This window comes from Carcharodon carcharias, chromosome 6 (genome assembly GCF_017639515.1).
Source record: "Carcharodon carcharias isolate sCarCar2 chromosome 6, sCarCar2.pri, whole genome shotgun sequence".
Lineage (NCBI taxonomy): Eukaryota > Metazoa > Chordata > Chondrichthyes > Lamniformes > Lamnidae > Carcharodon > Carcharodon carcharias.
In genome coordinates, this window is record NC_054472.1 from 73,704,070 (window position 1) to 73,729,308 (window position 25,239).

At 42.0% G+C, this 25,239-nt stretch overlaps 1 protein-coding gene across 4 annotated transcripts in view; it reads right to left on the reverse strand.

Annotated features, from left to right (window-relative positions):
- zc2hc1a (zinc finger, C2HC-type containing 1A) overlaps window positions 1-25,239 on the reverse strand; it is a 102,016-nt gene that overhangs the window by 39,581 nt on the left and 37,196 nt on the right. For 2 of the 4 annotated variants that reach the window (XM_041189795.1, XM_041189796.1), the window contains 2 exons: window positions 20,389-20,488; window positions 19,127-19,250 (listed from right to left, as the gene is read on the reverse strand). In XM_041189795.1, coding sequence (XP_041045729.1) covers window positions 19,127-19,250; window positions 20,389-20,488 — 224 coding nt within the window. Of the gene's footprint in view, window positions 1-7,611; window positions 7,658-8,465; window positions 8,787-9,329; window positions 9,471-19,126; window positions 19,251-20,388; window positions 20,489-25,239 lie in introns of those variants that run through there. The other 2 variants (XM_041189798.1, XM_041189797.1) reach the window with 2 other exon arrangements.

The following is a 25,239-nucleotide window of genomic DNA, read 5'->3' on the forward strand; positions in this document are numbered from 1 at the left end:
AGTAATCCAGAGGCCCAGAGTCTGATCAAGGAGACTCAAGTTCGAATCCCACCAAGGCAGATGGTGGAATTTGAATTCAATATATAAAAAAAAATTGGAATTAAAAACGTAATGATGACCATGAAACCATTGTTGATTCTCAAAAAACTCCAAATGGTTCACTAATACCCTTTAGGGAAGGAAACCTGCAATCCTTAACTGGTCTGTGACTGCATGTGACTGCAGATCCACAGCAATGTGATTGATTCTTAACTGCCCTCTGCAATGGCCAAGCAAGTCCTCAGTTGTATCAAACCATTAGAAAGTCAGAAAGACCACCCAGATTAGACCTAGGCACCGGAAACAACAAAGGCAAACTCAGCCCCGTCAACCCTACAAAGTCCTCATTACTAACATCTGGTGGCTTGTGCCAAAATTGGGAGAGCTGTCTCACGGACTAGTCAAGCAACAGCCCAACAATCATACTCACCAAATCATACCTTACAGATAATGTCCTGGACATCGCCATCACCATCCTTGGGTATGTCCTGTCCCACTGACAGGACAGACCCAGCACAGGTGGCGATACAGAGGAGGGAGTTGCCCTGGAGTACTCAAAATCGACTCTAAGCCACATTAAGTCTCATGCCATCAGGTCAAATATGGGCATGGAAACCTCCGACTGCTTACCATGTACCACCCCAACTCAGCTGATGAATCAGTATTCCTCCATGTTGAACAGCACTTGGAGCAAGCAGAATGTACCCTGAGTGGGGGAATTCAATGTCCATCACCAAAAGTGGCACAGTAGCACCCTACAGACTGAGCTGGCTGAGTCCTAAAGACATAGCTACTAGACTGGGTCTGCGGCAGGCAGTGAGAGAACCAACGAGAGGGGAAGACCTACCTGTCTATGACAGTATCGATAGGAGCGACTACTGCACAGTCCTTGTGGAGATGAAGTCCCATCTTGTGCTGTCTCATTGTGTTGCAGCACTACCACCATGCTAAATGGGATAGTTTTCAAACAGATCTAGCAACTCAAGACTGGGCAACCATGAGGCGCCATGGACCATCAGCAGCAGCAGAATCGTACTCAACCACAATCTGTAACCTCATGGCCCAGCACATCCCCAATCCTACCATTACCACCAAGCCAGGAGATCAACCCTGGTTCAATGAAGAGTGAAGGGCGTGCCAGGAGCAGCATCAGGCATACCTAAAAATAAGGTGTCAACACAGGGTGACTTGGGTGCCGAACAGCATAAGCAGCAAGCAACAGACAGAACCAAGTAATTCCGCAACCAGATCAGGTTTAAGCTTTGCAGTCCTGCCACATCCAGTCGTGAATGGTGATGGACAGGTAAACAACTAACTGGAGGAGGTTGCTCCACACACATCCCCATCCTCAATGATAGGGGAGCCAAGCACATCAGTGCAAAAGATTAGATTGAAGAATTTGCAGCAATCTTCAGCCAGAAGTGAATGATCCACCTCAGCCTCTTCTAGAGATCCCCAGCATTATATATACCAGTCTTCAGCCAATTTGATTCACTCCTCGTGATATCAAATGGCTGAAGGCACCGGCTACTGCAATGACTATGGGCCCTGACAACATTTCGGCAATAGTGAAGACTTGCACTCCAGAACTTGATGCGCCCCTAGCCAAGCTGTTCCATCACAGTTACAACACTGGCATCTACTCGGCAATGTGGAAAATTGCCTAGGTATGTCCTGTACACAAAAAACAGGATAAATCCTGTCCAGCCAATTACCGGCCCATCAGTCTACTTTTGATCATCAGTAAAATGATGGAAGGGGTCACCAACATTGCTATCAAGAGGCACTTGCTTAGCAATAACCTGCTCACTGACTCTCACTTTGGGTTCTGCCAGGGTCACTCAGCTCCTGATCTCATTGCAGCCTTGGTTCAAACATGGGCAAAAGAGCTGAACTCCCGGGGTGAGATGAGAGTGACTGCCCGTGATATCAAAGCAGCATTTGACTGTGTATGGTATCCAGGTCCCTTAGCAAAACCGGAGTCAATGGGAACTGGGAGGAAACTCTCCGCTGGTTGGAGCCATACCTAGCACAAAGGAAGATGGTTGTAGTTGTTGGCAGTCAATCATCTCAGTCCCAGGACATTGCCGCAGGAGTTCCTCAGGGTAGTGTCCTAGGCCCAACTATCTTCAGCTACTTCATCAATAACCTTCCTTGCATTATAAGGTCAGAAGTGGGGATGTTTGCTGATGATTGCACAATATTCAGCACCATTCATGACTCCTCAGATACTAAAGCAGTCTATATCCAAATGCATCAAGACCTGGACAATATCAAGCTTGGGCTGACAAATAGCAAGTAACATTCATGCTACAAGTGCCAGGCAATGACCATCTCCAACAAGAGAGAATCTAACCATCACCCTTGACATTCAATGGCATTACCATTGCTGAATCCCCCACGATCAACATCCTAGGGGTTACCATTGACCAGGAACTGAATTGGATTAGCCATATAAATACTGTGGCTACAAGACCGGGTCAGAGGCTAGCAGTTCTGCGGCGAGTAACTCACTATCTGACTCCCCAAGCTTGTCAACCACCTACAAGGCACAAGTCAGAAATGTGATGGAACACTTTCCACTTGCCTGAATATTGCAGTCCCAACAATACTCAAGAAGCACGAAACCATCCAAGACAAAGCAGCCTCCTGATTGGCACCCCATCCACAAACGTTAGCCCCCTTCACCACCGACACACAAGGGCAGCAGTTTGTTCTACCTATAAGATGCACTGCAGGAACTCATCGAGGTGCCTTAGACAGTACCTTCCAAACCCAAGACCACTACCATCTAGAATGACAAGGGCAGCAGACACACGGGAACATCACCACCTAGAAGCTCCACTCCAAGCCACTCATCATGACTTGGCAGTGTATCGCCGTTCCTTCGCTGTTGCCGGGTCAAAATCCTACAACTCCCTCCCTAACAGTACTGTGGGTGTATCTACAGCACATGGACTGCAGTGATTCAAGAAGGCCACTCAACATCAGCTTCTCAAAGGCAATTACGGATGGACAATAAATGTTGGAGAGTGTCAACATCCCATAAATGAATGAAAAAAATTTAGTTCAGTTAGCTAGAAGTTAATTGCAAATGAAACAGCTTGAGATAGAGAAAAGCAGAAGCTTGAACTTAAACTCCAGAGAGAGGTTAGAAAAATAGGAAAAAAAAAGATTGAAAGAAAAGGAAATGTGGAAAGTTGAGTTCCAAAGAGAGGAATAAATTGGACAGCATGAATAGGTCAGGGAAAAGCTTAGGTTATAGAGTGAAAGAGAGTCCAGTAGTTCGGATGAGTCCCATTCAGAGCTTTGATATAACTAAGAATCTTCGCCGAGTGCCTAAATTCACTGAAGACAGAGTTAAGATATTTTATCTTGTTTGAAAAGGTGGCTACAAAGCCAAAGTGGTCTAAGGATACATGGATTTTCATTTTGCAAAGTGCTTTGGTCAGCAAGGCAATGGATGTTTATTATCTTTACAAAGACAATCTTCAGGTTATGAGATAGTTAAAGCAGTACTTAATGCTTACGAGCTCGTCTCTGAAGCACCTCAGTTCAAATTTCAGACGTTAAAGAAAAGAATCACAGAATCACAGTGCAGAAGAGGCCCTTCAGCCCATCGAGTCTGCACCGACATGAGAAACACCTGACCTACCTACGTACTCTCATTTACCAGCACTTGGCCCATAGCCCTGAATGTTAAGACGTGCCAAGTGCTCATCCAGTCACTTTTTAAAAGATGTGAGGCAACTCGCCTCCACCACCCTCCCTGGCAGCGCATTCCAGACTGTCACCACCCTCTGGGTAAAAATGTTTCTCCTCACATCCCCTTAAACCTCCTGCCCCTCGAAGCTGGCTCAGTGGCGTACCACAGGGATCTGTGCTGGGTCCCCTAATATTCGTCATTTATATAAATGACATAGATGACTATGTGGGGGGTAGGATTAGTAAGTTTGCGGATGCCATAAAGATTGGCCGGATGGTTAACAGTCAGGTTGAGTGTCTTGGGCTACAGGAAGATATAGATGGGATGGTCAAATGGGCAGATAAGTGGCAGAACCTGTGTTCCCTTGTGACTGACCCTTCAACTAAGGGGAACAGCTGCTCCCTATCGACCCTATTCATGCCCCTCAATCTTGCACACCTCAATCAGGTCACACGTCAGTCTCCTCTGCTCCAACAAAAACAACCCAAGTCTATCCAAACTCTCTTCATAACTTAAATGTTTCATCCCAGGCAACATCCTGGTGAATCTCCTCTGCACCCCCTCCAGTGCACTCACATCCTTCCTATAATGTGGCGACCAGAACTGCACAAAGTACTCCAGCTGTGGCCTCACCAAGGTTCTATAAAACTCCATCATGACTTCCCTACTTTTGTAATCTATGCTTCGATTGATAAAGGCAAATGTCCCATGTCTTTTTCACCACCCCACTAACGTGCCCCTCTGCCTTCAGAGATCCATGGACACACACGCCAAGGCCCCTTTTCCTCAGAACTTCCTAGTGTCATGCCGTTCATTGAATACTTCCTTGTCAAATTACTCCTTCCAAAGTGCATCGCCTCTCACTTTTCAGGGTTAAATTCCATCTGCCACTTATCTGCCCATTTGACCATCCCATCTATATCTTCCTGTAGCCCAAGACACTCAACCTCACTGTTAACCACCTGGCCAATCTTTGTGTCATCCGCAAGCCTACTAATCCTACCCCCCACATAGTCATTTATATAAATGACGAATAGGGGACCCAGCACAGGTCCCTGTGGTACGCCACTGGACACTGGCTTTCAGTCACTAAAGCAGCCTTCTGTCATCACCCTCTGCCTCCTGCAACTAAGCCAATTTTGAATCCACCTTATCAAATTACCCTGTATCCCATGTGCATTTGCCTTCTTTATAAGTCTCCCATGTGGGATCTTGTCAAAGGCTTTGCTGAAATCCATATGAACTATATCAACTACACTACCCTCATGTACACACTTGGTCACCTCCTCAAAAAATTCAATGAAATTTGTTAGGCATGACCTCCCTCTGACAAAGCTATGCTGACTATCCCTGATCAAACATCGCCTCTCCAAGTGGAGATAGATTCTCTCCTTCAGAATTTTCTCCATTAGTTTCCCTACCACTGACGTGAGACTCACTGGTCTGTAAGTTTATCTCTACAACCCTTCTTAAATAGTGGAACCACGAGATGTTCTCCAGTCCTCTGGCACCTCCCCGTGACCAGAGGGGAATTAAAAATTTGGGTCAGAGGGATCTCCTCCCATGCCTCCCTCAGCAGTCTGGGACACAAATCATCCGGACCTGGAGATTTGTCCACCTTTAAGCCTGCCAACACCTCCAATACCTTGTCACTCCCTATATCAATTTGCTCAAGAGCCTCGCAGTCTCTCCCCCCCGAGTTCCATACCTTCATCCTCATTCTCTTGGGTGAAGACGGTTGTGAAGTATTCATTTAACACTCTACCGATGTCCTCTGGCTCCACCCACAGATTGCCCCCTTGGTCCCTAATGGGCCCCGGTTATCTTCTTCTCATTGATATACTTATAGAATATCGTGGGATTTTCCCTACTTTTACCAGCCAGAGCTTTCTCATATCCCCTCTTTGCTCTCTTAAGCTCCACCCTGCACTTTCTGTACTCCACTGATTTGCTTCCCTTGTACTTGCTAAAAGCCTCTCTTTTCCTTCTCATCATATCCTGAATATCTCTGGTCATCCATGGCTCTCTGGGCTTTTTACTCCTTCCTATCACCCTAGAGGGAACATGTTGAGCTTGTACCCTCCCCATTTCCTTTTTGAACGCCCCTCACTGCTCTTCTGTAGATTTCCCCACAACTAGCTGTTCCCAGTCTACCTTGGCCAGATCCTGCCTTATTTTACAAAAATCCGCTCTCCCCCAATCCAAAACATTTTTTTGCAACTTGTCTATTTCTTTGTCCAAGCTTAAATTGTACCACGTTGTGGTCGCAATCACTAAAATGCTCCCCCACCACCACCTCAGCCCCCTGTCCAGCTTCATTCCCCAGAATTAGGTCCAGCACTGCGCCCTCCCTTGTTGGACCCTCTATATATTGACCTAAAAAGTTCTCCTGTACACATTTCAAGAAATCCACTCCATCCAAGCCCTTAACACTATGTTTATCCCAATTAATGTTGGGAAAGTTGAAATCACCTAATATAATTACCTTATTGCTATTGTTTTTACACACCTCCACGAATTCTGCACATATTTGTTCAATTTCCTGCAGACTATCTGGGGATCTCTAATAAACACCTAACAATGTGGCTGTCCCTTTTTTATTCCTAAGCTCTATCCACATGCTTCATTCGATGCCCCCTCCAAGATATCATCTCTCCTTACTGCAGTAAATGACCGAAGCAAACATTTGTAGAATTTGCTAGGGAAAAATGAGTGCTGCGGGGTCGGTGGTTTCGATCACTGGAGTTAGAACAAAATTTTGATAATGTGAAGGGGCTAATGATAATGGAAGAATTTCGAAATAGCATCCGAGGAGCTGTTAGGTCACACTTGGAAGACCGTAAGGTTTCTAAGGTACAAGCAGCACCAGTTCTGGCAGATGGGTATATGTCCCATAGACGTCTAGGGGGCAGAAGATCTCCACCTGTAAATTCACTGGGAAGCTGAAGGAACAGAAGAGTCTAGCTTTATGGAGGAGATAGATGATGTTCCAGTCACGAAAAATGATAGCGTGGAAGGTAAAAATGCTGTAAACAAACCAATATGCATTTATTGCCATAAAACTGGGCACCTCAAAGCCCATTATTGGAAGCTGAATGGTAAACCGGTGGCAGTGATATGAACAGTTAAGGAGTCTTTAGAAAAGGTTGTACCAGAAAAGGAAATGGATGATAAAGCTGTGGCACTAGTGCAAGTGTCAGAGACTCCCACAGAGAAGGTTGCGCCAGAAAGTGAAACTTGTGAAAAACCCAGTGCTTCTAATGTTTTTAACAGTAGAAGTAGGTAGAACTGAAAAAGATTACAAGGGGTTTATATTGGAAGGAGAATTCACTCCATTTTTGTCCAAGAAAGAGCCCAGAAAAATTGTAACCCTAAGAGATACTGTTTTAGCTTGGAGCTTGTTAGCAAAGCATTCAGAAAGTTAATTGAATCGGAATGTATTAATACAGGGCATTGAGGAGAATTGCATGTCTTACCCATTGAATAGAGTAAATTTAAGTTGTGCTCCGATGAAGGGGCTGTGTGTGTTTGGAGCTGTTCCAAAATTTCCTGTTGCAAATGTAGACTTTATACTGAGAAACGATGTAGCAGGCAGTTAGTTTTTCCACAAACTGCATTGGAATGTCACAGTTCCGAAGTTGCTCCTGGGAATGAAAAACTCCTTGCCCAATTGCAACCTAGTTGAGCAAACTACCAATCCAACTAACAGTACTGATGTATCAACCTCTGTAATGGACAGTACAGCAGCAACAAAAGAGCTTTCGGCCTTGCAAAGTAAGAATCATCAACGGAAAGGGCTGAAACTGCAAAATGGTCTGGAAGGGTCAATGACTGTGGACACAGTCTCTCTATATCGGCAAGCACTTGTAATTCAGTGTACAGTAGCGGGAATCCAGGCAAGTGGATAGATAGCTGCAGGGGAATGGAAAAACATGGTTCATGAATTGCGTGAAAGAGTTGAAATATTGGAATGAACAATGAAAATTCAGAGTGAGGAAATGGTTGATCTTGCTCAAAGAGAATTAAATAAGACCCGTTTGGAATGGGGTCAAGAGTGTTATGACGTGGAAGGTTGTGTGTGCCAGGCAGACCAAATCCACAAGGGAAACCTGGCCACTCTATCACAACGGTTTTGCAATTTGTATTTATTACAAGAATATTTGTACACTGAATTCAGAAGTAATGAATCCACTAACACCTTCAGAGATTTTAAAAATTAAAGCGTTTATTAACTAAAGAAAAGGTTTCAAAGCACATACATAAAATTAGTTACTTAATACCATAACAAACCCCAAAATTCCTAATTAACCTGACTTCCAACTACATACCCTCTTTAAGGCAACAGTTCAAAATAGATTTTAAGTTTAGATAGGCAATCCAGCAAGGTTACCACAGCACCCACACGACAGTGGAATTCCAAAGGCTTTTCTCCAACTTTGGTTACTGGACACAGCAGACTTCTGCAAAAGTGCCTGGAGGCTTTTTCCCAAGGCTGTTTTACACAGTCCTTTTAGATCTTATATGGCCCCCCCCCACCACCATTGCCTTCCATCCTTCGTTATATATGTTTCACTCTCTTTAATCTGTAAATTCCATTGTTCTGTATGTCTTTGGAAATTTACTTTTTCCATAATATAAAAATCTTTCATGTTGCCAATATGGTCAGTACCTTTGGGAAAAATAAACACACTGCTTGGTCTTGCTTATCTTGTCAGTTGTAAACATCCTATCATCCTTTTGAAATCTAAACAACCCCTTCCTCATTTATCTAAAAATGCAGATTTCCTTCACACCCTACATGCTTCCTTCATCCATGTTTATTCATTAGCATTTCAAATGCCTTTTACATCTAACTTCTTTTGATAATTTCAATCTTGCAGTCTATCTGACTCCAATTCAATTAAGTCATACAGGCAGAACCATACACACTATCATAAGCCCACTTCACAATAAAATGATGAAAAATTTGATAGCTTCATGACAGGAGAAACCACAAGATCTTAAAATGTTCAACGATGAAGCCAAACAGGAGTATGAAACCCTTTTGAGTGAACATAAAAAGTATCTCAATAACATCTTTGAAATGGCTAAAAGATAATTTGATCAGTGGAGAAGAGAGTTGTTAACGCACAAAGATGTCATTTTGGCCTTATTGTCTTGAAATAAGAATTTACATATGAGTTTGGAAAATGAGCTTGAAGATAGAATTATACCTACAACTAATGAAAAGGGTGACAATTAGGCTGTAGCCTTAAACAAAACATTTTCAAAGTTAAAGGCCAGAAATAAGAGAAAAAAACACAAGCATTGAGTTATGATAATCCTATGATGTATAAATTCTGCTAATTCTACTTGTTACATATAATGGCTTTCGTTTTGGTTAAACCTTTTTAACTTTATAATATGATATGCATAATTGTGGAGCAAAGCAAAAAGTTTATCTGTCTAGTATGCAATAAGCTATGTTAGTATGATGTTAAGTTCTTCTAAAGAAAGTGTAAAGCCAATGTAAAGAAACCTTCACAGTAGTGAAGCTTTTTTTCTTCCAAGGCAAATGGTGCAGCATGATGAAACCGATACTTACCTTGCTGAATTCGGAGGTCAGGAACTCAGAGTCCTGATGATCCTCGGGCCTTTCGCGCATGTGCCAGGCAGGAACTGGCTGCACACACATACACAGTTTGGGTATTTTACGTTCTTCAGGCTGACAGCAGATCCTCTGTGCCTGCAAAGAAGGAAGAAAAAAGAATGTTGCGAAAGGGCAGGTCACATGAGCTGGCACAGAGCACCACCGTGGAGTGAGTGCCCTAGGGAGCGAGATACAGGAGGGGGAACAGGGAAAAGGTCCTAAACAGAAGTCCCAGGTAACAGACAAAGAAGACAGAAATAGGTCCCATTAAGAAGTTAAAAGAAAGAAGCAGAGAAATAGGCTCCAAATTAAAGAGCGTGCTGCAGGCAGCTGACTTTAAGTAAAGTGGGCATGAGACAAGCCGTGAAGGTCTGAGAAGGCAGCTGAAGGTTGGTGATTCTGTGCTGCGGGCCCTTGGGCCAATGGTACTCCTTTGGAGCAGTGGTGTTCTGCTTGGCATAGCCGAAAATCTGAAATTGTGCTTGTAAGAAATGCTCGACTGTACTCAGAAATCCAGGGGTAAAGGAATCTTGGTAGGTGAGATCCCTGCAAGAAGGGTCATTGTTGAAGCCGTCTGTGTGGGAGCAACTATTGGAGAGAATTCCAAAGCAAGATCTTCAAAGATGGAGATTGGAAGCCCTCATGAGAATGAAGAAGTTTCAGTGAGATTGGTTGGCTCACAATGTGGCAAACGTCTGAGTGGCTTGTTGAGAAATCTGTGGAATCATGTTTGGTTGCATGTGCCATTTATTCTATAATATGGTGCGTTCCTCCACAATTTGCCTGTTAAATCACATGAACCTCGCACTTACCCTGAACGTTAGAGTATAGGATAGATATTGTGAATTGTTTTACCTTTCAGAATTGTAAAGTTTATTTTTGTTTGTTCCAAACCCATGGAATCTTTATTCACTTAGCATCATGAATCTCAAACTTTGTCTACTTCAAACAAAATACTTCTGATCCCAAACACAATCTCCCCACCACCATCCCGCCCACCCCCAAATTATTGAATTAAGACTGACTTTAAACCAATGGTCAGTTTATACAATAAACCCAAATATAAAAAAAAAATTCCAGTGCATGATTTAGAGAACTTTGACCACTTGTGAAGTTAGTTTTGCAGAAGGTTACATCTGAAAATACAATATCCCTTTTAGAAGGAAATGAGTTACAGATTTATAATTAGATATTTTAACTTGCAGACTAGCAACAAGAGTGAAACTATTGATAATTTAAAAAAAGGAAAGTTGTATGAAAAACTCATTATTGTTAAGTGACAAGGAAGGTAACTTACTAAAATTCCTGTTGTATGGATTTGAGAACTTGCAGAAATATTGTGAACTGTCACGTACAAGGAGTAACAAATACGGTGTTGGAACAGATACTTGGGATTTGAAGGTCTGCAGCCTGCACAATGATCTCTGACCAGTCACAAATTTGAGTCTTCTGACTAAACTCAACAGTACTTGTGGAAAAAATGATACAAATATAAGCTTAATTTCTACATGCTTAGATATTTGTTACATCTGACAACCTTGTTGTAAACCCCATTGATTTGAGGACTAAAGTCTAAGAAAGAACACACAACCTTTATTTCATCTCTAATAGTGCCTTGGCAAACCGTTAGCTAATCAGGTTCATGCCAAATGGCCCACAATTCAAATTTAAAGTGGCATCTGTTGTTTTAGGGCTTTCAAGTGTTTAAAAATAAAAAATGTAGTCTGTTAATCTTAGTTTTAATTGCAGCTTTAACTGATACAATTATTGCACCCCTCTCCTTTAAGCCTGTTTTATTATTGATGTTATCATCCAATGAGCAATCTAACCTAAAACCCCATTTTTTGAATTCATATTTTTCGTCCCTCTTTATATACATCAAATTAAGCAGAGTTCAGGTGTGATTACTAAAGTTATTTAAATAAGTAAAAATAAAATCTTATGCCCCGTAAAATAGAATTTTGGTGTTTGTTGCTGCAAGGCTTTATGTTCTTGAAATGAATGGAGTCAATTACAGACCAGGCTGTAGATCTGAACCCCGTATGATGTCAGGTGAATTAACAAATTGGAGACAACAGAACCAATATTTTCTTGGACAGAGAACTGAAGTACGTGTTAAAATTGCTTTTTGGCTGTAAAAAAGTTAAAAAGTAAGCACAGATAGAAGAGATAAACTACCCACAACTATAAAGAAAATCAGTGTTTATAAAGTTTAAGTCTTCCTATCTTTGCACCCAGCTTGCAAGTGTTTAATTGTTTGGTTTAATCCTACATGGTCCATTGCAGCTCTAGAGAAAATGGAAATCAAGGCTGCAAGCTAATTGCATATTAGAATCAGGAAATCAACAGGTAAATTAAAGAAATTTGGAAGATTGGAATAAATGCAAAGGTAACTAATTTGACGAAGATCAAGAGTGACTTGGGATGGTGACAAAAGTGCACCTCAAGTTTTTGTTAGCTTATTACTTTTCTGGCTGCACAATTGATCAACTTTTTGCTGTTATAAATTCCTATGTCCATATTTTCTATGCAATTTCCTGTTGATGTCACAATGAAATTGTATACTGTAGCTGCTGAGTAGCTCTTCTGAACAATTTTCTTTCTGCTCCATTTCCCAGCCCCAATAGCATTTTGTTTAGGTTTTAGCTTTGGGGTTTTTAATCATGCAACAGGTAACAAAGATTAGTTAGGAAACATTCATAGTGGACAGGATCCTGACATCATTAATAAATTGTTTTCTTACTGCAAAATAATTTGGATAGAATCCACTTAATCCATGAATAGACCTTTCCCAAATCCTACATAGATGAGTACAGATTATGCCCTTTCTTAATTTATTTTTATACCTTATATATAATTGCTTCCTATATATTTACAGCCAGCACCAACTGAAAATCTTGTAGCACATATATTTGAAAGTGAAGTAAAGGAACAGGAGTAAGCCACTCAGCTCCTAGGGCCTGTCCTGCTTCAAAGGAATTAGATCATGGCTGATCAGCACCATTTACCCACCTTTGATCCATATCTTGTGATACTCTTACCTAATAAAAATCTGTCACCTTGATCTTGAAAACTGACCCAGCATTCACAGCCTTCTGACAAGAGGATTTCACATTTGCACTAACCTTTGAATGAAGAAGTGGTTCTAGATTCCACTCCTAAATGTCCTAGCTCACATTTTAAGAATCTGTCCCCCTTGTCCTGGATTCCGCACAAGAGGAAACAACATTTCTGTATCTACATGATCACAATCTGCCATACAAGAGCACTGACTGAGGTAAATTAATAAAGAATATGTTTAGTTGTAATAATTATATGGCTGCTTCATATAAAGTATATTGTTGCTTAACTTACCACTTAACGGGGTAGATTTTCCATGCATGGGGCCAGTACAAAAGAGGCTCACCCTAACTGTACACACCAGACTCTGACTAAGCAGGTCAGCCCAAATTAAATATAAAAAACAAAAAAACTGCAGATGCTGGAAATCCAAAACAAAAACAGAATTACCTGGAAAAATTCAGCAGGTCTGGCAGCATCGGCGGAGAAGAAAAGAGTTGACGTTTCGAGTCCTCATGACCCTTCGACAGAACTTGAGTTCGAGTCCAAGAAAGAGTTGAAATATAAGCTGGTTTAAGGTGTGTGTGTGGGGGGCGGAGAGATAGAGAGACAGAGAGGTGGAGGGGGTGGGGTGTGGTTGTAGGGACAAACAAGCAGTGATAGAAGCAGATCATCAAAAGATGTCAACGACAATAGTACAATAGAACACATAGGTGTTAAAGTTAAAGTTGGTGATATTATCTAAACGAATGTGCTAATTAAGAATGGATGGTAGGGCACTCAAGGTATAGCTCTAGTGGGGGTTTTTTTTATTTTTAATTTTTTTTTAATTTTTTAAAATTTTTTATTTTTTTAATTTTTTTTTTAAAATTTTTTTTATTTTTTTTATATAATGGAAATAGGTGGGAAAAGGAAAATCTTTATAATTTATTGGAAAAAAAAGGAAGGGGGAAACAGAAAGGGGGTGGGGATGGGGGAGGGAGCTCACCACCTAAAGTTGTTGAATTCAATATTCAGTCCGGAAGGCTGTAAAGTCCCTAGTCGGAAGATGAGGTGTTGTTCCTCCAGTTTGCGTTGGGCTTCACTGGAACAATGCAGCAAGCCAAGCACAGACATGTGGGCAAGAGAGCAGGGTGGAGTGTTAAAATGGCAAGCGACAGGGAGGTTTGGGTCATTCTTGCGGACAGACCGCAGGTGTTCTGCAAAGCAGACGCCCAGTTTACGTTTGGTCTCTCCAATGTAGAGGAGACCACATTGGGAGCAACGAATGCAGTAGACTAAGTTGGGGGAAATGCAAGTGAAATGCTGCTTCACTTGAAAGGAGCGTTTGGGTCCTTGGACGGTGAGGAGAGTGGAAGTGAAGGGGCAGGTGTTGCATCTTTTGCGTGGGCATGGGGTGGTGCCATAGGAGGGGGTTGAGGAGTAGGGGGTGATGGAGGAGTGGACCAGGGTGTCCCAGAGGGAGCGATCCCTACGGAATGCCGATAAGGGGGGTGGAGGGAAGATGTGTTTGGTGGTGGCATCATGCTGGAGTTGGCAGAAATGGCGGAGGATGATCCTTCGAATGCGGAGGCTGGTGGGGTGATAAGTGAGGACAAGGGGGACCCTATCATGTTTCTGAGAGGGAGGAGAAGGCATGAGGGCAGATGCGCGGGAGATGGGCCGGACACGGTTGAGGGCCCTGTCAACGACCGTGGGTGGAAAACCTCTGTTAAGGAAGAAGGAGCACAGGTCAGAGGAACTGTTTTTGAATGTAGCATCATCGGAACAGATGCGACGGAGGCGAAGGAACTGAGAGAATGGGATGGAGTCCTTACAGGAAGCGGGGTGTGAGGAGCTGTAGTCGAGATAGCTGTGGGAGTCGGTGAGTTTGTAGTGGATATTGGTGGACAGTTTATCACCAGAGATTGAGACAGAGAGGTCAAGGAAGGGAAGGGAAGTGTCAGAGATGGACCACGTGAAAATGATGGAGGGGTGGAGATTGGAAGCAAAATTAATAAATTTTTCCAAGTCCCGACGAGAGCATGAAGCGGCACCGAAGTAATCATCGATGTACCGGAGAAAGAGTTGTGGAAGGGGGCCGGAGTAGGACTGCAACAAGGAATGTTCCACATACCCCATAAAGAGACAGGCATAGCTGGGGCCTATGCGGGTACCCATAGCCACACCTTTTATTTGGAGGAAGTGAGAGGAGTTGAAGGAGAAATTGTTCAGCGTGAGAACAAGTTCAGCCAGACGGAGGAGAGTAGTGGTGGATGGGGATTGTTCGGGCCTCTGTTCGAGGAAGAAGCTAAGGGCCCTCAGACCATCCTGGTGGGGGATGGAGGTGTAGAGGGATTGGACGTCCATGGTGAAGAGGAAGCGGTTGGGGCCAGGGAACTGGAAATTGTTGATGTGACATAAGGTGTCAGAGGAATCACGGATGTAGGTGGGAAGGGACTGGACAAGGGGAGAGAGAAGGGAGTCAAGATAACGAGAAATGAGTTCTGTGGGGCAGGAGCAAGCTGAGACGATCGGTCTACCGGGGCAGTTCTGTTTGTGGATTTTGGGTAGGAGATAGAAGCGGGCCGTCCGAGGTTGGGCGACTATCAGGTTGGAAGCTGTGGGAGGGAGATCACCAGAGGAGATGAGGTCAGTGACAGTCCTGGAAACAATGGCTTGATGTTCAGTGGTGGGGTCATGGTCCAGGGAGAGGTAGGAGGAAGTGTCTGTGAGTTGACGCTCAGCCTCCGCGAGGTAGAGGTCAGTGCGCCAAACAACAACAGCACCACCCTTGTCAGCGGGTTTGATGACAATGTCAGGGTTGGACCTGAGAGAATGGAGTGCAGTAAGTTCAGAGAGAGACAGGTTAAAATGGGTGAGAGGAGCAGAGAAATTGAGATGACTAATGTCGCGCCAACAGTTCTCAATGAAAAGATCGAGAGAAGGTAAGAATCCAGAGGGAGGGGTCCAGTTGGAGGGAGAATATTGGAGATGGGTAAAAGGATCCGTTGAACTGGGAGAGGACTCCTGCCCAAAGAAGTGAGCCCGGCGACGAAGACGGCGGAAGAAGAGTTCAGTATCATGCCGAGCCCGAAATTCATTGAGGTGAGGGCGTAAGGGTATGAAACTAAGTCCTTTGCTGAGCACTGAACGTTCAGCATCGGAGAGGGGAAGGTTAGGGAGTATAGTGAATACATGGCTGGGGTTGGGATTGGAAGAAAGGGTGGGGACGGAGGGACAGGCAGGGGTGGAGGGTCCTAGATGGGTTTTGGTGTCGAGTTGTTGGAGCTTGCGTTCCTTAGCACTTGAGAGAAAGAGAAAAAGTTTCTTGTTGAGGCGTCGGATGAGCCGAAGGATAAAATGAAACTGGGGGCACGCGCAGCTTTGAAAAAGGGTACGGCGGTGCTGCTGGAGGGAGAGGTCGAGTGTGTTCATATGGCGGCGCATGGCACTGAGTGTGGATTTCAGAATGTGACGGGAACAGCAGTCCGAGAAACGTTTTATGTCCCGGAGATACCTGTAATCCTGGGTGGGTTCGAAACATGAGGGGTGGAATTTCAGTTGAAATCCACGTGGGTTAAGTCGGAGACAGAGACAGTCACTGAGAAAGGAGATATGGCTGTGAAAGCGGGTTTTAGTAAACACCTTGTCAAACACTAGGAGGGAAATGGAAAACAAGGAAGGTGAGCAAGACAACAGAGAGATACGGAAATCTTGTCGCAGAGAGGAACAGAACTTCTTCAAGGAGGTAGGCATTTCTTGAAGAGCAGCAGCAGTCAATTAAACACAGAGATAAAAACAAAAAAACTGCGGATGCTGGAAATCCAAAACAAAAACAGAATTACCTGGAAAAACTCAGCAGGTCTGGCAAATTAAATGTTTATAGTGAGCTCACAGTGTGCATTTTCCAGTCACATGGGTTTGTAGATTCAGGTGCAAATACAGAGCACGATACAAGTTATTTAAAGGAAGTGGTTTTCTTACAACTAACACTAGAATTGTTTTCTAAAATATTTACTGTTATTCCAAAAAAGTACCAAGGAAGGGCACGCATGTTTACAAATGCAGTATCTGAGGTTTTATTTGCAAGAAGCGGCAGAGAGGGGGATTGCTTTCTGGAACTTCACAGCACTCACGCAGAAGAGATTGAACGATAGTGCTGGTCATGAAGCAATGCAACTCATCTAATCTCAATCAACTAGAGACATTGCCACTTAATTAGAGAAGTTTTCAGACAATGTAACAATATATTCATATAATATATCCACTTGATATAATCAAGTAGACCAGCAGACTATATTAGCCACTAAGTGTTTTCTAACACCCTGTTGTACATTGATGGATTTCGCATACAAAACAATCAGCCTGTATTGCTGTCTTTTGAATGTTTGCCATGCATGCCATTATTGCAGGAGGGCATAGGTTTCTAGCTATAGCTCATCACAAACTATTGGGTCACTGCCAAATTTAAAGTTACTTCGAAGAAAACCAAGCTGTATAATGCTGATTCATGTGAATTGCAGTTCAGGAACTCAAATGTCTCTGTTCAAGCATTTTACATTTCCAACACCCGAAAACAAAGCAGCACATAACAAATCAGAGCAAACCAGAACTACAGGAGGGCACATAACTATAATTATTCATAGAAATTGCTAGGCCAAAAAAGAGAGCAAGAAAAAAAGCTCAGTTCTGAAGAGAACCATTAACTCTGTTTCTCCCTCCACAGATACTGCCAGATTTGCTGAGTTTATCAGCACTTTGTTTTTATTTCAGAGAAAGAGCAAGGCGCATCTAAATCACCATTTACCAAGCTAGGTGTGACATGATAAAATAAACAACTGCATTATTGTATGAAATAAATTTAATTTGCTTTTGAATAAATCGATACAAATTGCTTTCGGCTGCATTTACTTCTTTTGAACTTCACATTTACAAACAATTACAAGCAACCACACTGAAATGCTTTTTTGTTATTTTTTCATGGTATGGGAGCATCATTTCACCTTTGTGAAACGCTGCAGTCCATTTGGTGTAGGTGCACCCACAGTGCTGTTAGGGAGGGAGTTCAGGATTCTGATCCAGTGAAATGCTGCCACTGCATTTTTAAAAATCAGCTTCAATTTACAGAAACCGCACTTACAAGCTGCTCAACCCTGTCCAAGAAATTAAGTTCTCCCCAAGGAGACTATACCATAGATATACCACTCACTAAAATAATGGGGGGAATTTTACATTGGTGACAGGCTGGGAGATGGGAAGGTTAGCAAAATGGTGTGGGAAAATGTCTGGGCTCAGACCCATTTTGCCAGTGGAGGGAAAATTGGCAGTCGAGTGACCTGTCGGGAGCCCAATTATGCTGACTGGTCAATTAAATGCCTCTCCCTAACTCATTTGGCATTAAAAGACACATACAAAAAAGACGTATATCCGAGAAAAGGAGACATCATTTAACCTCCAAGCTAACATGCTCACTTGTGCAGAAACATGGTAGATCGCAAAATAGTTAGAAAGGGCACTAAATTTAAGATCAGAAAAGAAAATTATAAGGATGGAGAGAGGGTGGTAGAAGATAGGATTCTCTGCCGCATCTACTGCTAAAACAGAATCAAAAGTATATTTAAAAGGGAACTATACAGTTGCCTGTAAAAGAGGACTATTAAATGATATGTAGGGAATGATAAAAGTGATTAAACCATTCCTGTGCAGCAAAACACCAGCAGACAATATATACATCCGTCACAACCAACATCAACGATAAATGGGCTACAGCACTTTGTAAAATTGAATACCCATGACAAATAATGTTCAACCAATTGTTAAAAATTCTTTGAAGAAACTAAAGATGATAAAGGAAACGCAGTGGATATGTCCAAACTGGGCTTCCAAAGAAGAACTTTTGATAACATGCTACATAAGGGACTTATGGCAACATTCATGCTAAACGTAAGCAGATAAATGCCACCACCAGGGTTGGTAAAATTAATATTTTGCTTTTAAGACTGAGCAAAATGTTGGTTTTCAAATCAGACAATTATAATCAGCAAATAATTAGCTGAGTCTTTGAATATTAATTATATCTAATGTTTTACTTCTCAAAGGTCCAGCAATTGTTCTGCAACATAGACAAATGCTTAGAAATTGTGTAAATTAGCCATTGCACATTAGCAACACACCAGAGGCAGAGGTCTAGGGGAAAATAAACTGAAGCAACTTACCAAAGATAACACTGGCCAAATTATCCAAAGGGAGAAATTAGGTCAGAAAATATCATTTTGTGCTCAAGGAGAGGAAAGGGCACATTTTATTAAACATCAACCCTTCCAAGATTAGGTAGGGCACAGATTAGACAGAGAGCAATAAACTGTCCTGCTAGGTTCCAACTTCATTTATTGCACCAGTGTGGCACTTGCATTTTTATAAACTAGTTGTGCTGACATATACACTGGAAACTGGACTGCACTTGCTCAAACTCACTTTAGAACCTTACATTTGGCAGAGAGAGAGATAGCTTTCATCTCATTAAGTCTTGACAAGTTCAAACCAACAATCCAGGGGTAAAAGTGCAGTGATACAGCCCAATATTCGATCTCATTTGATTTCAATTTCTGGAATATTTAAACGACCAGGTCTGCTATCAAATTAAAATAAATTAGGAAAACTCAAATAAGAGTGTTCTATATTCATACATATAAATTGCTATTCATCCTTACCCAGTTGGTTGAATTAATGCTCCAGACACATTACCAACGCCAGATGAACTTCGTTTTGCCGGTGACCCATCTCTAAGTTTATTTTCATAGGTTGTTGATAAGTTACTTTTGGTGGTAGAAAATCCTGTCAACAAAACATTGAATAAGGGCTTTCGTTAAACCATAACAGTTTTAATCAAGTCAAATGCTTATGATGAATGACCTACACTGAAGTACCACATATGTTTTTTTCTACATTAGTACAAGATTCAGACTGACGATGGCAATTTCATAATCCATGTAGAACATTTCAAGCTGTCCATTAAGAAATTGATATCACTGTCAATTTTTGACATGAAATTTGCCTATAGTTTAGCTGAATCGCAGAATTGCAGCACCATTAATAGAAACTGACCATATAAGTAAAACTTTTTTTTTCAGAACATGTACTAGAAGAAATGGCTGGATGTTTGTAGATTGAAAAACACACAATTACATCACAGCAACACTATTTCTGTGATTAGTACATAACAATGACGCATCACATATCACATTAGCCCAAGTACAATGAACAGCATTTTCTATAAATGCTTATGATTTACTATTTGTAAACTGAATTCAAAGAAAACCAAAGTATTATTTAAAAGTTCTATGAGGGTACCTCTATTTTTGGTACACAGGCTACAATGCCCAGTCAGCAAGATTTGCATGAAGAGGACAGCTCATGGAGCAAACATAATGATGAATGATTCTTAAACATTATAAAGAAGGTATACACAAAACAATGGACGATTCAGTGCCAACTGAAATTTGATATCACATGGGCTTCAGAAGCAAAATAGGTAGGTGCTCAAGGTACAGAATTCAAAATAATTTATATATTAGACAAGCAGATTACAAACTGGTTATATTTTTCACAGAGCACTGGGATAATTTCCAACCTTAAAACAAGGCATATTCTGTGAAAGCAAAAGCACACTTTCAAAAGAACATTCAAGACTTGTTTTTTCCCCACAGTTAGCCTAGCTGGTTGAGCTAAGAAAGATCGCATAATGGATCTCAGCCCATTTTAATTATGTTATTCACACAGGAGGAGTTTATGTCCCATGTCAAAGCACGCCAATTACCCAAGCCTAGAAACTTAGGTATAAATTGGAAACCGATAACCCCTACCTGGTTCAGTATCATTCGAAGCACTGGATCTCCGTACCCTATGCTAAAATAAAGCAGAAGCATCATTGAATAATACATACACACACAAAAAGAAAAGAAAATCTACATACCAGCCACACTTTTCCCACCAACAGAAGGCTGGGGAATCCGTGTTGATGCACCAGGTGTTGACACTGGTGAATTTGTCTTCTTAAGCACTGGAGACTTGTACTATATATTGATAAAGACATAACAAAGGACAAGTTATTCACAAGAAGTACAGAAAGCAGCCATTTGGCCTATTGTGTTTGTATCAGCTCTCCAATTTGTTCTTCACCCTGCAAATTTTTACTTTTCATGTATTTATCCAACTCCCTTCTGAAAGTTATTACTGAACCTGCTTCAACCATCCTTCATGTTTAGATCATAACTGGCTGCATAAAAATGTTTCTCCCCATTGTTGTCTTAGGTTCTTTTACCAATACCTCTGGTCACCAACCCTTCTATCACTGGAATTACTTTTTCTTTACTCTATCAAAAGGCTTCAAGATTTCGAATACCTCTTATCAAATCTTCTCTTAACTTTCTCTGCTCTAAAGGAGAAACACTCCAGTTTCTCCATGTAAACTAAGTGTTTCATCCCTGTTTCCATTCTAGCAAATCTCTGCACTCTTCCTAAGGCCTGGCATCATTCCTAAAGTGTAGTGCCCAGAATAGACTCCAATACACAAGCTGGGACCTAACCAGTGTTTTATAAAGGTTTAGCAAAGCTTCCTTGTTATTCTATCGTTTGCTCTTAATTATAAAGAAGAGATTCCTTATGCCTTTTTAACAGTCTTCTCAACTTGCACTGCCACCATCAAAGATTTGTGAGCCCACACCCACAGGCCGCTCTATTCTGGCACCTCCTTTAATTTCCCATTAATTTATGTTGCCTTTCTTCATTCTTCTTACCAAAATGTATCCCCCACACTTCTCTGCATTAAAGCTCATCCAACATGTGTCTTCCCAGTTTATGTTCTCCTAGCCCCAACACCGACCTTTGGGGGACACCACTGCACACCTCCCTCCAATCTGCAAAAGAAAATAACCCTCTACAATTAAACTTTGGCCGAGTGACAGAAATTTTGTATCCATGCAGCCAGTTCCCCTTTAATCCCATAGGCATCAATTTTGCTCACAAGTCTATTATGTGGTACTTTATCAAATGCCTTTTCAAAGGTTATATACACATCAACTGCCCTACCCTCATCTGTTACTTCAAAGAAGTTAATCAAGCTAGTCAAACACAATTGTTATGTTCAAGTCTTGGAGTGCTACCAACTAAGCCACAGCTGGCAGTGAATGAAGTGAAAGTGCATGAAGTGCTTTCTGGCACTGGTCCTAAAACTTATCTTTCATGAATTTTAATCTGTACCCCAATAATCAAACATTTGGTATTCCGGGAGTTAGGGTTCTTGATTCACTTCATGCAGGCTATTTAATGTTTTGCATATTTCTATAAATGCCCCATCTGAATCAGCTCCTCTCACAGCTAAAGAAGCATTGTTTATTCCCTCTTTCCCTATATACTTGATGTCTTGACACAAGGGGTCAGTCAAAGCACTTTGCTGCACCACCTGTACAACTTGACTATTTCCTTTATGCCTCAGTGACCAAAACTGAAGAACACTGCTGGTAAGTTAAAGGTACAGTGCTAGACACAAACCACACCTGCAGAAGTAACTAAGTTAAAAATAAGTACATTTAAACGGCTACTAACTATATGCACTTAGAAATTGTCTAAAATGTTTGTACATGATCTATCTTCCTTTTTTTCATTGATCCTTTTTGTTTTCATTGCTGATAACTGCTTCAATATCCAATTCTGTGCTTTCTGGTACAATGCTTTCAGTTTTGTGTTCACCTTTCTGAAGAGGCCAAAGTGGATTTTCCATTGGAAATAGTGCTGGATTTATATTTTATAAAGCATGAGAAGGAAACACACAAGAGGTCAGGATAGTTAGGCACCATAAAAGGCATGTGGCAATCACAAGAATATATAGACCAAAAAGTTTCCACCTTCAGCTGAAGCAAGAACAAAGCTTGTGGAGGTTGTTCTTTACAAGATGACTTATCAATAGTTACGTCTTATCCTGCAATTACTTAATGACCAGCATCACACAAATAAATGTTTGCTTTACTGATTATTGCTAAATTTTAAGGCAGTTGAGTGTTCTAAATGATTTGTCCCAAAAAGGCAAGCATCTTACTACCTCCTGGTAGATCAAGGCTACACACTAGAATAAATTACATATGACCACTGTCTGGAGACCACCACTTTGCACCATAATAACAAGTTCCATTCTGCTGCTGCAGTAATTGAAAAGATCATTCCTGGAATGCGCCAGATGTCTGAATCAAAATACAGTCTGGCTAGGCTTTCAAGGTTAGAGGTGAGAAGATGTCTGTTGTACAAAGCATCTGTCTTACAAAGAAATATCTTCAGGGAGGCCATAGAGGAAAAACACTTCAAATAGTAATAGGAGGACACAGGCAGATGAACTGTGGAAGCATGAAGAGGAAAAGTATAACCTATTGCTGATTGCAAGGGACACTTGTGATGGCTTGCTACAGGAAATCTAAGAATCACTTCTCCAACATAGAACAGCTGTCCAGATAGTCCTCATTTTTATTTATTCTTTCATGGGATGCAGGCTAGGCCTGCATTTGCTGCTCATCCCTAATTTCCCTTCAGAAGGTTGTGGTGAGTTGCCTTCATGAACCCCTGCAGTCCATATGATGTAGGTACACCCACAGTGCTGTTAGGGATTTTGACTAAGCAACAGTGGCGGAACAGCAATATAGTTCCAAGTCAGGATGGTGAGTGACTTGGAGAACTTGGTGGTGGTGTTCCCATGCATCTGCTGCCTTTATCCTGATAGGTGGTTAAGGTCATGGGTTTGGAAGGTGCTGTCAAAGGAGGCTTGACATGTTGCCGCAATGCATCATGTGGATGGCGCACACAGCTGTCACTGTGCATCTTTGGTGGAGGGGGTGAATATTTAAAAGTTGGTAGATGGGCTGCCAATCAAGCAGGCTGCTTTGTCTTGGATGGTGTCAAGCTTCATATGTTGTTGGAGCTGCACTCATCCATGCTACTGGCGAGTATTCCATCACACTCCTGATTTGTGCCTCGTAGATGGTGAACAGGCCTAGGGGAGTTAGGAGTGAGTCCAGAGTTCCCAGCCTCTGATCTGCCTTGTAGCCATAGTATTTATATGGTTGGTCTAGTTATGTTTCTGGTCAATGGTAACCCCAGGGTATTGATAGTGGAGGATTCAGCAAATGTAATGCATTGAATGTCATGGGGAGATGGCTAGATTCTCTTTTGTTGGAAGTGGTCATTACTACCACAAGTGGCAGGCAATGTTACTTTCCACTTATCAGCCCAAGCCTGAATGTTGACCAGATCTTGCTGCATATGGACGTGGACTACTTCAGTATCTGAATATTATGAATTGTACTGAACATGGCATGATGTTCAGTACTGATGATTGCACAGTTATCAGTGAACATCCCTACTTCTGACCTTATAATGGAGGGAAGGTCATTGATGAAGCAACTGAAGATGGTTGGGTCTAGGAGAATAGCCTGAAGAACACCTTCAGCAATGTCCTGGGACTAAGGTGATTGACCTCAGACATTCACAACCATTTTCATTTGTCCTAGGTAAGACTCCAACCAATGGAATGTTTTCCCCGATTCCCATTGACTTCAGTTTTGCAAAGACTCCTTGATGTCACACTTCATCAAATGCTACCTTGATGTCAAAGGCAGCCACTCTCACCTCATCTTGAGTTAAGCTCTTTTACCCATGTTTGGACAAAGGCTGTAGTGAGGTCAGGAGCTGAGTGGCTCTGGAAATGCAACCTGAGCGTCAGTGAGCAGGTTACTGCTGTGTAAGTGCCGCTTCATAGAAGTAGCGCTGCTCTTTCCATCACTTCGTTGATGACCGAGAGTAGATTGATGGGGTAGTAACTGGCTGGGTTGAGTTTGACCGGCTTTTTGTGGACAGGATGTACCTGAGCAATTCTCCACAATGTTGGGTAGATGCCATTACTTGCTAGGGGCGCAGCTAGTTCTGGAGCACAAGTCTTCAGTGCTACTGCTGGGATGTTGTCAGTGCCCATTGTATCCAATGCCTTCAGCCATTTCAAATTGACTGAAGACTGATATCTGTGATGCTGGGGACCTCAAGAGGAGGCCGAGATAGATCATCCACTTGGCACTTCTGGCTGAAGATGTTTGCAAATGTTTGAGCCTTACCTTTTGCACTAATGTGCTGGGTTCTACCATCATTGAGGTTGGAGGTATTTGTGGCACCTCCTCCTCCAGATAGTTGTTTAATTGTCCAAGACCATTCATGATTGGATGTGGCAGGAATGCAGAGCTTTGATCACATGTTGCTTCTGTAATTTGGCATGTAAGTAATCCTGCACTCTAACTTCACCAGGCTGACACTCATTTTTAGATATACCTGGTGTTCCTCCTGGCATGCTCTCCTGCACTTTTCTGTGAACCACAATAGTTTCCCACAGCCACTGATGATTGTCGGAGATTGCTTTCTCTCTTACTCCTCTTAATCCCATCTTTCTTTCCCTCTATTTTACTTTTAGCACATGATCTTAACATTGAGTTAAATATTCTAACTTATACTTCTGGTTTAGACTCCATGTCTCAATAAGGATTTTGCAATCTGGTTGGTGGGAAAGACATGTTTCTTGCTTTGTTCACACGAGTCCGAGATATCCTGTAGACAACGCCATACTGCTTTAACTATCTGATAACCGCAAATTGCAGTGTAGAAGCCCACTGCAATTGTGGACAAGTATAAGTGAAATGAACAGTGAGCAGTGACTGCAAAATGAAAACCAATGTGAACTGTGTATGCACTACCTAAATAAACATTTTCCATATTTTTAAAATCTACCACAAGAAAT